At 36.4% G+C, this 16,618-nt stretch overlaps 3 protein-coding genes across 3 annotated transcripts; 2 read left to right on the top strand and 1 right to left on the bottom strand.

The window, feature by feature from the left end:
- Positions 1-1,348: 1,348 nt before the first annotated feature.
- On the top strand, positions 1,349-7,604 carry LOC127066250 (endocuticle structural glycoprotein SgAbd-1-like). The gene is made up of 4 exons (XM_050999747.1): positions 1,349-1,510; positions 5,236-5,369; positions 6,265-6,542; positions 7,089-7,604. Exons 1-4 carry the CDS (start codon positions 1,496-1,498, stop codon positions 7,091-7,093), a joined length of 432 nt encoding a protein of 143 aa, XP_050855704.1. The 5' UTR covers positions 1,349-1,495; the 3' UTR covers positions 7,094-7,604.
- A 2,614-nt stretch (positions 7,605-10,218) lies between these two features.
- On the top strand, positions 10,219-11,197 carry LOC127066252 (endocuticle structural glycoprotein SgAbd-8-like). Its single transcript, XM_050999749.1, has 2 exons — positions 10,219-10,345; positions 10,717-11,197. Exon 2 carries the CDS (start codon positions 10,724-10,726, stop codon positions 11,126-11,128), a length of 405 nt encoding a protein of 134 aa, XP_050855706.1. The 5' UTR covers positions 10,219-10,345; positions 10,717-10,723; the 3' UTR covers positions 11,129-11,197.
- Positions 11,198-13,936: 2,739 nt separating this feature from the next.
- On the bottom strand, positions 13,937-16,065 carry LOC127066247 (endocuticle structural glycoprotein SgAbd-4-like). The gene is made up of 2 exons (XM_050999743.1): positions 15,892-16,065; positions 13,937-14,881 (listed from the first exon to the last, which is right to left on the bottom strand). The coding sequence occupies exons 1-2, from the start codon at positions 16,048-16,050 to the stop codon at positions 14,495-14,497; spliced, it is 546 nt and encodes a 181-aa protein (XP_050855700.1). The 5' UTR covers positions 16,051-16,065; the 3' UTR covers positions 13,937-14,494.
- Positions 16,066-16,618: the final 553 nt, after the last annotated feature.

A 16,618-nucleotide genomic window follows, 5' to 3' on the forward strand; every position in this document is an offset into this window, starting at 1 on the left:
CGAGCGTGAAAACAGTAAATTTGCACATTAAATAGCAAGATGAAGTGAAAAATAATCAATCTTATCGGAAATATATTATGATACAGATCGTCAAGATAATACACAGGTATAATAGTAGGTAATAATCAAATGAATCATCACTTAACATCGTATATCTACATTCGTCAAATTTTCTTTTTACCCGTAATGGAACCTTTCAATTTTAATCGATTTTCACATAAATGGAAAACCGATTCGTACTTTCGATAGTAAAAAATACATTGCAGACTGTAAAACGTTATTCGGATGAACGACGTTAATTGATTTCGATCGACAAGCTCGCCCGTAAAATTTGTATGGATCTTTTATCGTAGCATTGAATTTTAATTGACTATAAAAGAAAGAAAGAAAGAAAGATAAAAAAAAATTTTAAGGAAGAAAGAAAAGAAAAAAAAAATAGAAGAGAATAAAAAGAAGCACGTTCGAAACATCCTCGATATCGTTAATCAACGTTATTCGCATAAAATGTAAGATAAAGAAACGAAGAGCAAATTTCCAATAAATTCGAATTCTTATCAGAGAGACGAGATTATTCGAGAATTTTTTCCGGGAAATCTCGTGTCATGATCAACGCGAAAGAGTATCGTACGCGAGCTCTTTCGAATGCTGTACCGTTAGACGAATCCCAATGGAGAAAAAAAAAATTATGTTAACACTCGCGTGAAACAGACGTTTATTTACTCGGAACGAAGGATTCAAATAATCAATGGAGAAAACTCAAGGTCTTATCTATCAACGACGAAGTTCGCGAGAAAGACGACCTAGACATTGAGCTTAGAGATGTGTCTTTCCACGTATTTTATGCGAATCTATTTGGTATCTATTTTGTTTTGCATATCCGAGCGTAAATATATACGTATTTCGTATTTTGTTCAAAATAAAAATTTGTATGTATCGATTAGATCTTTCTCCAAAAGCATGTGTCGTTCAGAATATTGGTTTCGTAACAGTAGCTGTTACATACGTAAAGAGAAAGAGAAAGAGAGAAAGAGAGAGAGTTCAAAGCTTTTTCTCCGAAAGCTGAAAATAAATTTATCAATTCGGTGGGTAACGGTCGGTAAAGGAAGATTAAGAAGACGATAAGAAAAAGAAAAAAAAAAAAAAGAAAGAAAGAAAAAAAAGAAGAAGGAAAGAAAAAGAGAATAAAGGCAGAAGAAAAAATGAAAAAAAAGAAACAATAAAAAAAGAAAAGATTAAGCCGTAAATAATCGCGATACGTGTCACGTGGCGATGCGAAAAAGCTCTCTCGCAGTACTCGATATATCCGATGCATTTTTCCGAAGATGCACTGGTCAGAAGGAGTGCATTGTGAAGAGGGCAGGGATGACCCCTTTCACTGTAGCACGTTGGTACGGTCGCGTATATAAAGAGCCGAAGCATCTGACGAAGAAGCACAAGTACCAACCCATCTGCATCCCAAGCTCCCCGACCGGTGTCTGTGTGACCGAGAGAGATTATGTACACTATTAAGGTAGGTATACTCATTCTCTGGCTGTCTCTCTCTCTCTCTCTTTCTCTTTTTATATCTAATTATCTATTTATCCATCCATCCATCCATCCATCCAATCATCCATCCATCTCTCTGTCTCTCTCTCTCTCTCTCTCTCTCTCTCTCTCTCTCTCTCTCTCTCTCTCTCTATAATCATGTTCGTAAATCGGCGCGTGCGGCCACACGCGCCACGAAGATCAGACGGTAGCTTCAAAGACTTCGCTTACGACGTCCTAAGATAAGTCGTACGCCGGTTAACATCGAGAAAACACGATTCTACTAGCGCGATCGTGTCCAACAATCTATTTCTTTCTCCTAATCGAATTGATCCACAAACGCGAGTATCGCGAGTTTTCTCAACGATTTTCGATTTCTTCGGAGATATTTCACTTCGCGAGTTCTCTTCGTTAAGGATCGATCTTTGTTAAGGGATGAGGAGAGACGAAGGTGCGTTTGTACGGATCGCCCAAACCAACTTTTCTTCTCGTCTCCATGTCTCTTCTAACTCTGCCTGTCAATCTCATCGAACACCTCGGTAAAACGTTACTCTTGACTACTTTCTTCTTCTTTTCTCTTCCTCCTCACCCTCTCCCCCGATTTCATTTTATTTCATTCTGTTTGTATTTTCTCGATTAAAAAAAAATCTTTACAAATGTCAGCATGATTTTTCACGATATTGTAAATGCTTCCTCCTGCCGATAGATCTTCCTCGATCATGCGAATCTCTCTTTCTCTCTACGTACATTTGATCGTTCTATGGCTCGATACGCATCGAAGCTTTTCCGTATATCTCGGCTCGGTAGAAAAAACTAAATAAAAAAAGAAAGATTAAAAAAAAATAATGAAGAAATACAAGAGTATACATGATCGGGATATCTAGACAGTTTCCCAAAAAAAAAAAAAGGGACACGAGTAATAAAAGAACTAAAAGAAAAAAGAAAATATATGTAATAACTGTTGGATCGATAGATCGATCGATGGATCATCCGTAATCATCGACGTTACGTGGGTTTCCGCGAACTTCGCTCACACAAACGATAAAATTTGTTTATAACGTAGAATTCGCAACGACGTAATGCTGCAAATCTTACGCAGCGTTCCTTAAGTATTTCGCAATATCCTCTTGTGCACATGGAACACGTGATAGCCTCTCTCTATCTATCTTTCTCTTGGAGGAGTAAAGTTTCACCAGAGATAAATGCAAAAAAAAAAAAGAAGAAGAAGAAGAAGTTAACAAAAAATAAAAGAAAAAAGAGGAAGTAACAAGAGGCAGCGTTAGCGAGATATGATCGAATTCGATCATTGAACGAAACGTCGCTGACGCATTGAACGGATCATACAAAAAATAACATTGATAGGAAGAAATATTAAAGTGTTTTTTTTTCTTTTTTTTTTTTTTCTCGAAAATCTTCGAGAAGATTTTCTCGTCTTATCTCTCTTCTGACACAATCGAATTAAATCTTAATGTTTTCATCTAGATTTTCTTTCCTTTCTTTATCGCGAGCATCATCACGGGTACCGAATTTCGTGGAAAAGCTTTCTTCGTCGTTTCGCTCGCGCAGATAAAGAAGAATTGCGGGTATAAATTTTATAAAAGGGTATAAAATTTTGCGTGATGGTTGTTAAGACCAACACGGTGTAATTCGTGGTTGCAAAATGAGAAAGCACCACGATGACACCTTTTCACCGTGGAATGGCATTTGTTAAGCAATAAAATATGCGACATCAATGAGTCGCGTGGAATACTTTATTACGCACACGCAGATATCTCTCTGTTTGAATTCGATCCTCCTTTTTCTTCGTTCTTTTCTCCTTGTTTTCCGTACGTCGTTTGCAAAAAAAAGGAAGAGAAAAGAGGAAAGAAAAAAAAAATATTAATCGAACGTACCGCGAGAAAAATCGAGCGCGTGTTCAATGTAAAAGGTTAATATTACTCGGTGATTACGTTTTATATTGCCTCGTCATGTAACTAATCGGACATATCGTAAAAAAATTATTTAAAAATACGCCGGTAACTCATACGATCTCTAGTGGTATTGTATTTCCTCTTGATGTTTCTTTTCTTTTCTCTCTCTTTTTTTTTTTTTACGTAAATACGTACGTACGTAGCTAGTTAGATACATATGTTTTTCAATGGCTCTGTCTTTTCCTTGGCTCGAACGATATCATTGTCATTGAACACGTCGCACAGCTGTCTCCCTTGACGTCGATCTCACTCGACGTTACTTCCGCTATGACTAATGAGACCGAATCAAAAAGTTCAAAACTTTCTTTCGCAAGTTACGACCAATCACGATTCATTCCTTCGGTATCCTAGTTGAACGATCATGGAAAATGTGACTTTCGAATCGCAAAAATGGTTAGTGCCTCGGGCACGCCCGATCGCTGCATCTCGCGTTGCATCGTCGAGTCTCCTGCATCATGATCGTTTGACCTTATGAATGAAGGAGCATCCTCCTGCAATGTCGGTTTTCCTTCTTTTTCTTTTTTTTCTTCGTTCTTTCATAATCCGTCTCTCTCTCTTATTACACGTTACTCAGAACCGGTGGATGCGCCGTCATTACCGGGTTTGTAATTCCTATTCCAACTCGTGCAACACTTATGAAATTTTCCTCACTTTGTCATTTTCTCGCTCGTCAAGCGTAATAACGGACATACGAATCGATTAGCATTTTAGATTCCACCGATAAGCTACGTACCAATGGTTATCATCTTTGATAACGATAACGATAACGTCGAGTAGATCGTCCAAAGAAATATATCGTCGTTACTACCGTCATTAGATTTAAGAATTCATTAAAAAAGGTATCTCCTTATTGATGTTTAAAAACTAGATATTAGTGGGCGATTTTACTATCAAACAGAGGACGTACGACAAGATCAACAAGATTTCTTTCGTCACGAAGACGAGAATTCGCAAACGAAATTACATGCTCGTTTAGGTTTAGGAGAGGAAAAAAAAAGAAGAAAAATGTGTACCTACTTGGCGTACACTTGGTACCACTTTCGTGTTGCCATTACGCTGCATTTCATAATGTCATTTGCAACTGACGTAACTACGCTCTCGGTACAGTCTCTCTCTCTCTTTCTCTCTCTTTCTGTCTTTCTAAGCATTATCATCTTCAGTTGCCCTTTTGCAGACACGTTCCACACAGCCACGCCATGCCACGCGCGGTTGTTACTTTCACGAATTCTATGAATATTTGAACGTACCCAAAAGGCATTACAAACGGTATTCCCGATACAGCGGCCTTTTGTTTTCAATCGCGAATACTCTAGACAAATGCCCCGACCAATTTGTTCGTTTCGTTCGTTCGAGCTTATTAATTCGATCGAAGTGGAAAATTTCAATTTAAAATTGGTATCGTAACGTGGCTAAGGACGTAGCCACGAATTCGTTTCTCGTGAAAATTATTATTTGGTTTTAAATCGTTTCCAATAAGAAATAAAAAGCATTTAATTCTTTTCGATCTTCGTATCTTCTTTCGTCTTAAATTTCTACGACGTTAAATAGTACTCCGTTACGCGTATCCTCTCTTAATAAGGTCAATTATCGAAAGTTTCTTACGTATACTCACCGCGACGTGAATTAGCATCTTTCAAAGAAGACACTTGAAAGTATAAAAGAATAAAACACAAACGTTTGATAAACGTTCACACGGTATAAAGGTACCATCTAAGAAAGGTATACACGAATCTTGTTGCAGGTGTTGGTGGGCCTCGTACTCTGTACGGCAGGAACCTTTGGCGCACCTCAACGACCATCGGGTGGCGCTGACAAGGATGCGGTGATTACGTCTCAACAACTCGAAGTCAATTTCGATGGCAATTACGTAAATAAGTAAGTCGATTGGTCGAAACGAAGTTCGACGTCGAAATCAAAATGCTTCGACGGAGGAGAGAAATGTTCTGTCAATGTTCGTGTCTGTCAAAATGTCATAAGCCGGCTCGAGCCTTTCTCTTTTCATGCAGACCCTTTTAACATCAATTAAAATTCGTTTCACGCGCGCTCGTGTCGGTCGTTTCGAAGACGACTGTGGAAGTTTCTTTTCTTTTCTTTTCTTTTTTCTTTTTAAAACTAAGACACGTCGGACAGATGGGAGAAGAGCTCTCGAAAATAAGACACGTTAGACATTTGCTAGTGAAACAAAGAGAAGGAAAGAAAAGACAAGAAAATAATCAAGGAGATATTGAATCGACGACAGAACGTTTCTTCGATCGAGCCCAGAGATCGATCGATCGATCGATCGAACGATAACGCCAGATCCGAGTCCCATTTCGCATGGACGAACGTTGGTAGTTTGCCAGTGGCCGGTATTCGCAACGCATAACGTTAAATGCGGCTCTATTAGCATACAAGAGAAAAGTTACAATGGGCAAAAGACAAGAAGGCAAGTACCTGCCTAATGACGTTCGCCACGTTCACACGCGGACGCGCACGATTCTCGCCCACACTACTGCCGACGATGATCCTTCTCTGGTCGTCGTTGTTCTTTTTTCTCTCTCTCTCTCTCTCTTCCTTTCTTTTTTCTTTTCTTTTTTTTTTAATAATACTCCTTTCTTTTTTTACCCAAGCGACGAGGTATTGTTAGCAGCGAGTAGGTCGCGCTACTTGTTGCGGCATTCGACTTCTTTATATATATATATATATATATATATATATATATTTGTCTTTCTCTCTCTCTATTACCTTTCACCCTCTCATCTCAGCTTACTCAGCATTTTCTAATGTTTAGCTTCGAAACGAGCAACGGCATCAGTCATCAGGAATCCGGTCAACCTAAACAAGTGGATAACGAGACTCCAGTAGTTTCTCAGGGTTCGGACTCCTATACGGCGCCGGATGGACAACAGGTCAGCATCACGTACGTTGCCGATGAAAATGGATTCCAGGTTCAAGGTTCGCACATCCCAACGGCACCTCCAATCCCTCCGGAGATTCAAAGGGCGCTCGAATGGAACGCGGCTCACCCTGAGGAGGACGATGGTGGTCAAGGAAGACCGAACCCGAGAGGTAATCTCTCTCTCTCTCTCTCTCTCTCTCTCTCTCTATCTCTTTAAAATTAAACTATTCGGCAATACGAACTATACCGAAACGTTCCTTCTTTGTCCTCTGGTGGTTTTCATTGGTCCCAGTTAAAAGCAGCCAAATCTTTACCGCCTGATCGATGCCAACTACTTTATCGTGGCTTTCTTCGATCCCTGTTCCACTCACCCTTGGCATTTCGTTTGTTTCCCCTAGCTATCTGTTCAAGAGAGCTTTTGAGAACGATCGATTCCTTCGAAATCGTACCGACCACGACCCACGATTCAAACCAACTCTGCGGCTTTCGATTTCTTCTTTCGCTCGACTAATCGGAAAATCCCTTTACGATATCTCAGAAAAATGTTATTAATCGAGATTCCCTTATCGCATTGTCACCATTATATTTTCGCGATCGTATATTCTCTCGTCGCGTTTCCTATGAAATCTCGATCTTTATAAGATAATTGTTCAAACTATTGAGAAATATGATACGTGATCAAACCGTTCTTTTTTTTTGCTTTTTTTCTTTTACAGGTTAAACAGCCAAACTTTACCTCAAACGTGACCTGATTCCAAGCCAGCTTGCCATGGATAGAACCGACCCCGAACTACCGATGCAAACCATAAAAATAAATATAGTGTGGTATATTAATCTAGGATACACGTAACCGAAGCAAAAAGGCATTGAAATCGGTATATAATAACTATATACTTCCGCGAGATTCTTTATATTTTATTTGTATAGAAGTATGAAGAAGAAAAAAAATACTTAAAAAACAAAAAAAAAAACAAAAAAAAAGAAAATAACACGTTCTATGAATAATAATATCGCACCGTTCAGCAATTCACGAAGGATCGTTACCGAGTTGCTTCTCGACCACGCAGCAATCTCTCGTACGCGTGTCATAGTCGATGCAGTGCATCGATCCACCCTGATGCGCGTATCGAGCGTGCTTAGTATATAGATTATTATATATATATAATATATATAAATATATATACTTAACTTGTGATTTTTGTATATAAATAAAAAGAATACATTCTGCCGAAGTCCGAACGAGTTTATTAGAATTTCAATCGTTCATGCCAAACAACCAAATCCCAATTCAAATCGCTCTATCGTCTCTCCTCGCTATCTTTTATTTTTAATACTACAGTTAACTATATCAGTATGATATTTTTATGTAATTCGTTTTGCGAAAACAGCGATTATTTAAAAAAAAAGATGCATATATATATATATATATTTTGTTATAATTATTTTCAACTTCCTCTATCCTTCTTCTTTCTAATTTCTCGCATTTCGAAATCGTACAATAATATCTTTTTGTTTTTTCTTTTCTTTTTTTCTTTTAATAATAACTATTTTCGTTTGTAATAAAAATATAGTAATAACTGTTATTACCAGACTCTTACAAAGTTCGATAATTGGTTGAATTTTTGTATCAATATCGTGATGTATTATTGTGAAAATTTTTTTTTTTTCTAACAGTATCAAACGTATCTTGCCACATAAATTCGTTTGCGATTATTTTTCAAAATGTTTGATCGAATATCGCGTTACTTTTAGTAAAAATTTCATTTGAATCTATAGCAAGCACTCTCGACTTTCATTTATTGATTTCGGTTCGTACCATACGTTCGAGTTAAACCGAGGTCATATAAATCCAAACCCGATAGACGTTATTTCAGACGTTAGTTTAAGTGCAATGTTTGATACCCTAATTCATCGGTGATCAGTATTATAAGAAAGAATGGTAGATCGATTTATAGATTTGTAGAAATCACGTTCTCGAGGTCATCGTTCTCATAATTTATCGAGTAATCTTTGATCTTTGATTATGGTTCCGAAGAAGGCAACAATTTTTACTTGGAGTTAAAACCCGATCTCGTGTAAAGTGTAATTACGATTTATTATTTCGTATATCTTATTTGAAAAGACTCAAGTGAAAGTAGAATGGATGATTGGTATGAGTTATACTTATTAAATATCGACGAGTACCTGTTACATAAAATGAATTAACCGAATGATACTTACGAGTATGACAAGGTAACTTGTTTCCTGATTCGTCTTCCCAATTTATGTAAATGCACATAATAAAATTCACAACGGAGTCCAGTCTTTGGACATAAACTATTATTTTCACTTTGTTTTCATGATATAACGTTTAAAGAGAAAATCTTTGTTAGGCAATTTGTGCTTTATTAAGAGAATAATAGAAATTTGTAAAAAAGGAAAAAAAAACAAAAAAGAAAGTTTCTTAATAAACTTATATAATACCATCGATCACTACCACGAAGGATATATATTTTACTTTATGATCAATAAAATACATTACAAATCTACACATAAAATAAAAGAAGAAGACTATACAATATGATTTACATTTCATAAGAATATTTGAATATTATTAGAAATATTAGAAGGTAACGAACGGTGTATATATATATATATGTATAAATATAATTTTTGTTAAATGTATTAGCAAAATCGTTAAACGTCTTAATTATGAACTTTCTAGTCGTAGGATCGAATAACTCGTGAATGGTTCGATGGTCATTGATTATGCACAATCTGGCATGGCCGATTCTAGTAATAGTCCTTTCTTTCTTCTATACGTTTTTTTTTTTTGCCTTTAACGTTACCGCAAGAATGTCAAACGTGAAAACGCTATTATGATCGATGACACTTTTCGCAACGCGTGTTGTGATTCACTCCCACGGAAGTTATGTAACACTTTCGTTATGAGATAATCGAAAATCTTAACGTCGATCTAGCAATGAATACGATCGAGCTTTGATCGTCCAATCAACGATCGATAGTTTAACCTATTAATTTCATTCATTTTCCAATGAAATCGAATCAATGATTATTCGTGTGATCAAGTTAATGAAACTTATCGATCATGCTATTATATTAAACGATTTTACTAAACGACTTTACTATAACATTATCTATTACAGTAGTTAAGAAGAGTAATTAAAACGATGAATGACTAACGAAGTTTTAATAACAACAAATGTGTTCTTTAAAGTAACACTCTAACTCACACCGAGTATATAATCCATTACTTTCACATATGGTACCGTTTAGCATCATTTCTCACTTATGTATTGCGACTGCTATTCGTTACGCTAAAACCAATGCGCTTACAGAGCCGGTGTCATTGAAACCTGGAACTCTACTATCAAAACAAATGTTAAGTAAAAAATAAGGATCTAGGTATCTCTGAAAACTGTTGCAAAAATTAATAATTCATTACTGTGCGTAATGCATGAATAATTTATAATTTTTGCTATATAGACATATATTCTTCGTTTCAATGATAGATCTTTTTTCTTTTTTCTTTTCAATTATAAATCACAACGACTCTTTTCAATTGATTAAATCGATTGATTATGCGTGGAAAGAAAAAGTATCGTGTACGTATTTTTAATCGTATGCCTAAGCTTTGTATGCAAAATAGGACAAGAAATAAATGTAGTTCTTTTATCTTTAATTATTATTAACGAGTAATGAAATTTTGATGTTTAATCGCTATTATTCAACGTACACGATTGTATGGTTATCCAAGGAATTCTTATTAAAACGAATACGAAATTCCGACGATTAGAAGGATCTATTCGATACTGGTCAAGCAAAGCTTGAACCGGTATCATCGAGTGACATTTGGCGCAATATGTCGGCGCGGGTTGGTTCTATGTATATAAAAGGTGGGCGCTGCGGTTAAATCATCGTCAGTAACGTCCAACCGGTGGTGTCCACACGAAATTGAAGTGAAGTAATAAAGGTATCCCTTGCGTTTTACCTAGAATTCATCACCATTCGATACGTCAGCTTTGACATTTTCAAATCGCATAAGAGATAGATACTTTTAAAATTATTTTCGAATTACTACATAAATCACTGGATTTACATGTAGCTAATCACGAAGACAATATCGGATAATAACCATCGGATAATAACTATTGAAAAGTTATTAAAATTTTTTTCTTTTTCTTTTTATTTTACAACCGTTTCAATAAAATTGTCAACAATTTATCATCATTTATATAATTATGAGGAGAACTTGTTGCGATGATGAGAGAAGAAGAGAAAAAAGAAAAGAAATGAAACAAAAAAAGAATAAATAAAACACCGACATTAATTTTTCACTTTTAGATACAAAATGGCAGGCAAGATTATCCTTTTGAGTTTGCTAGCAATAATGGCGAATGCGGCTAATCCAAACGAACCGATCGCCATTGTCCGTCAATCTCAGGACATCAGCCCGGATGGTAGTTTTTACGCGAAATGGGAAACTGCTAATGGTATAACCGTTGAAGAACAGGGTACTCTGAAGAACGTCGGTCAAAAGGACGAAGCCGAGGAAGTTCAGGGATCAGCTGCTTGGACAGCTCCCGATGGTACAAAGGTTAATCTTGGATGGCTCGCTAACGAAAATGGTGCTATTTTCGAAGGTTCCCATTTGCCGACACCACCACCGACTCAACCAATTCCTGCCGCCATTCAACGTGCTCTAGATTGGATAGCTACTCACCCATACAAAGAAGATAGCAAGAACAAGCTTTAAACGTTTATACTCTCGTTGTTATTATATTGATGAAAAATATATTTTATTCTGTAAGAAAAAAAGAAGCTTCTAATTTTAATTTTTATTCCATTCCTTATCACGATTATTATTATTTTAATGGAAAAAATTTTCCACCAAAGCGTATTAATTAATGAAATGACTCTCGTACTGATCTTCATTGCTCCGGTCAAAGATTTACGACCGACAGAGATTTAATGGACAATATTAAATAGCGGAATCAAAGGAGAAAGGAATTCCAATAGTCGAGCAGGATTGCATAACCTTCATTATTCATTCTTTAATGAATTCGTCTCCCATTAATCCCTCTTCAAGATAGGATCATTCCATTTTTTTCCTGATTTTTTTCTTCCCCTATACTTTATCTTTTTTTTCATTCCAAAACTTGTTACTCGTTTATATATGTATATACGTATGCGGTATCTATGATTAACAAAAAAGTCGATATTTATTTGAATTATTACAATTACCTCGTGAATTATTTATAAATTATTTGTAAATTATTTGTAATCTTTCTTCTCTTGTCATCGATAATAAATATGTTTTTTTTCTTCTTTTTTTTTCATTTCAATTAATTTCATTTGAAATATACACTATTCCTATATCACAATGCAAATATAAATGATTAATTTATCATAATTATCTATCGAAGAAGTTATTCTCACTTTATCGCAAATACGTCTGCATAGGAAAGCATACACTTAGGTAGTCGCAAACATGATTGTCATTCATTTCTTAACCGCGTAATAATAATCTCACTCGTTTGTTATAAAGATCGCAGTTAAATTCTTAACATTTTACGCATTTAAAAATCTAGGTTGGGTACCGTTTTATATTGTAAATAAAAAAATGAAAAGAAAAAAAGGGAAAATAGAAAAATATCTACACTCGTATATACGTATTTATAATAAATTAATGTTATATAAGTGTCTCTTTAAGAAGAAAATATCTCTTCTAAGCATCACTATCGTTAACTGTCATCGTTGTCGTTTCTGTTCTCTTGAATTGCATGCGTCTATGACACTTGAGAAAAGAAAAAAAGAAAAAAAATATCTTCACGTATGTAAACAAAACTTGGATCATGTCATGGAACGTCATTACGAATGCCAGAAGTGACAAAGTGCTTTACTCAAATGAAGAAGTCAGCGAAAGTGAATATACCTGTACGTATGCATTTTTGTATATATTCGTTCGTAACGCACACACATGAACACACATACACACATATACATACATACACATAACCAAATAACTCGCAAGCACGAATGCAATGCCGAAAGTATGCAAGACACGTATCCAGACACATATTCGATAATTAATACGCAACGGTTACCGCGTAATACAAAAATAAATTCTTTAGCATACAACTCTTGATTACGACAATGTTTTTGCCCAGCTAATATTCCTTCTTCTTTCTTACCATCTTTGGAATACGAATATTCTTCTCTTCGACGAGATTGAAAAATGAAAGACTCCGGTATACGTCCCGATTATCAAATTCTTATTTATATATGTTATGAGCACAACGATTAACATGGACAATATGAATAACGATGAACCGAATGGATATTGTAATAAATTTATTGTAGAAAATTATTTAAAAATACATAACCCTATCACTGAAATTTATCGCATTATCCAATTATATTACTTATATCTTCTTTTCTTATATCCATATTATAATAATGTGTAATCATTAATTAAAAAAATTTTATATATATATACATATATTACGTACATATAGGAGTTAGGTCTAATCTTAAGATTAGAAATCAATCGACAAAATTTGAATCCATCTGAATTCCACCCCCGCATTCGTAGAATAACTTTTCGATGCGTTTCACGATGGAAAGTAGAATGCCAATGGATTGCATAAATCTAACTCATAAGATGATATAAGTCGGTATTATTCGCATAATAAAATTGCAACTCGAGTTGATCGTTTGTTTCATCGGTGAAAGTTCAGCAAAGATATCATCTCGAGTTCCGGTTCCTTAACCCTTGGAGGCGTGCGCGACATCGGCCATGTCAAATTGAGTAGACGCTCTCGCTCGTGCAAACATAGATACTGTTATTGTTAGAAAGCTTCGAGAACCGACGCTATAGGTTCAATCAACGGGACCCGATTCGAAAGGTTACACGATCGTCTTTCGTCGTTCGCTAATAAAAATCCTTGACGAAAGTGAAAAAGAAAGAGAAAAAGAAAAAGAAGGAGAAAAAGAAAGAAAGAGATAAAAAAAAAAGAGATAAAAACGGAATAAACGCTTTCCGTATGGCGTGCGTAATTTGCAAATGACGCAATCCTTGAGAGTTCTTATCGTACGATCTGTCTGTTTGATTGATTAATGACAATTTTGCAAGGTCCGTTCCGAAAAAAAAAAGAGGTAAAAAAAGAATATATTCGTCGATACTCGTCTCTATCTGTCGTTTAACTTTCTAATGTACAAAATAAGACGAAGAAGAAAGTAGAAAATATGTCCGTTTTTTAATTCTAATTTATCTATTTACGTAGACACGTAGATTTTGCTTTAAATCGCAATTTTAATTCGAGATATTTATTCTTTTTATGATTACATATTAAACTTCGTTCGGTAAGTTAGAAAACGTACGAGTAGTGGGATAGTAGATGTAGACGTTTTTAATCAGCCAAACCGTAGAAAGTAGAGCGCACGTAGGACGACGCATTCTGAATGGATCATAAATCTTATCGATTTAAATATTCTCTCGTGACTTCCACGAGACTTCCTAGATTACTATTCGAATTCATTAGGAAGAAATAAAATCGCATAATTTCTTATGTTGCGTTTTTTAATCAAGGTCGTGTGACAAAAAACCGACGACATTTCTCCTGGGATGCAACATTTATTCTCAAACGCACTTTGATATACTTAACGACAGTTAATTACATCGGTTTGCTATTAAGTAGATATATAAGTGTTTCATATATATGCGCGTGTCTGTGTGTGTCTGTGTGTGTACATACGTATAATATATATATATATGCATGTATTCTATATAATATATATATATATATTATATAGTATCGCATAGACGTACAAATAAATATTTACAACAAATTGAACCAGAGTAGTCCATGTTCGAGGTCGGAAATCTAGAAGAATGGAGGGAATAAAAAAAACGTGGAGAAGAAGTAAGAAAAATAGAAAGATAGAAAGAAAGAGAAAGAGAAAGAGGAAACGGAAAAACGAAGATAAGTGCGGCGAGACGGCGGCGTCGCGTGGACGGATTAAACTCATTATCGGGCTAAAAAGATCGTCGTTTTATCTCGATCGTAATAATATTTAAAAAGGAGCTGGTGAGATCACACTGGCGTTATAGATCGTCGTGTTACAGATTGTTCTCGTCGTCTTTCGAGGGATGTGCTGCTATCCACTCGAGTGCTTTCTGTATCAAAGCCGGAACTTCCGGTGGTACCGGAAGGTGTGCACCAACTGGTTGGAAGCCATTCTCATCTGCTGTGTAAGTCAAAGATATTTGTTGGCCATCGTCGCTCGGATAACTGAATGCACCTTGTGCCTCCATAGCTTCGTTCTCCGAGCCAGCGTTTTTCAGTTGTCCTTGTTCTTCGGCCTTAATACCATTTCCACTTTCATAGCTCCATTTGTACGATCCATCCGGATTTGGACCCTCCTGACTTTGGCTGACGATTGGTATTGGTTCATCCGCTGGAGCTGGAGCCGATGCAGCGTATGCTGCCAGCGTGACGATAATTACCTGTTTGACGTGAAAATAAATCAAAGAGATAAGTTTGGATGATCTTTCATATTTGCGTTAAGTTCGATAAAATTTTTATACTATATTTATATCGTTGACGTTTAATCGAATAATTTCATTCGCAAGTATTGATTCAAATTTAATCTTTAGCGAAAAGAAAGTTCAAATAATTATCCAAAAAAATACGCGATACAAATGGGCGATCTTCAATAACGTTATTTCAAGGGTCATTCAAAAGTCTGACGAGCTCTGCTCACAGTGGTTAAGCCGTTTTGAGTCAGCCGCGGCAGTAGTAGTAAATCCGAGCGAGTTATTAGGTCAGACCATATTTCATACACGCGCCGCGCTTAACTATCCTTTCGCCTATGTATGTACGAATTAAACGTTGCGTGTAACCGCTCCAACCACCATCCGTTTTGACATCAGATGTACTTACGCGAACAATGTTTCAATATGTACTTCCTGTATTTCGAAACGAATCTAGTTCTAAATTTATAACACACTTGTAAAATACACGCACGCACACACACACACACACACACACACATATATATATATATATTTAATCGATTTAAAAACAAAATAAAAAAGAAAATAAAGAAGAAGTAAAAATCCTAACGATACCTACATTAACTAAACGATAAAAAAAGAAAATTATATAATAAAAAATCCTTGAAAGTATCAAAATCCGAAAGGTTGGAATATTCGTTCGTTATCGAGACGACCCACTTACCCCACCACATGATCACCACCCTCGGATACTAAAGTATAAAACCAAATATCGGGAAATAATATCACTGAGAGAACTATTTGATAAATGCACAAAATACGTATATCACGACACCGTTAAATAAACCCGAAGCATCATCGATCGGATCGATGGGAAATCCTTGCAAGCACACCCTACCCCTGTTATCTCTCTTTCTCGCTGCTCGATTCACCCGACATTCTCTCCAATCTATTACTTCCGATTAAAAGTCTTTTGCGACTCGGAACTTATAAACGCTTACCAATGACGTATACATGCTGCAGCAGTAATCGCTGATGGGCAAGTGTTTATCAAGCCCCGCAGCGCTCGGTGTATATATACCCCTGGAGGCATCACCAATACACCACCGTTTCCGCGGTAACGATGGCCACCATGTTACTAGGAGATACACATGGGACATGCTAAGAGCGAGACAGAGAGAGAGAAAAAGAGATGGAGAAACGAAGAAAGAGAGATTCGAGGAGGTAAGGGGAAAAGATGGACACCACGGACGAGGGTTACACACGGATCCTCGTTTAACGTTCTTGGCGCCTGATGCATGCGTGCTTGTGCATCTTCGTTCCTTCTCTCACACCTGCATTTTCATATATCCATCTGCATCCATGCATCTCTTTTTTTAACACGTGTGTCTACCATCGTTTCGTCTTCGTCGTCGTTGTCGTTGATACGTTGAACATTAACCAAGATGGTGGAAGAAGATGAAAGAGGAGGAGGTGGAAGAAGAGGAGGAGGAGGAGGGGGGGAGGAGGAGGAGGAGGAGGAGGAGGGGGAGGAGGAGGACAACGACACACCGTATATCACTAAGACTACCATCGTCAGGGATCACTATGTCGCACTCTGTGCTAAATGTCATCGGGTCCCAGTTAAAGGATGCTTACTCAATTGTCATAATTTCTTTACCGACTTTTCTCTCTTTACCACCTCTCCTCTCACTTTCTTTTTTTTCTTTCCCTTTTATTTTTTCTTTT

The sequence above is a fragment of the Vespula vulgaris genome, chromosome 9, assembly GCF_905475345.1.
Source record: "Vespula vulgaris chromosome 9, iyVesVulg1.1, whole genome shotgun sequence".
In the NCBI taxonomy this organism is placed as follows: domain Eukaryota; kingdom Metazoa; phylum Arthropoda; class Insecta; order Hymenoptera; family Vespidae; genus Vespula; species Vespula vulgaris.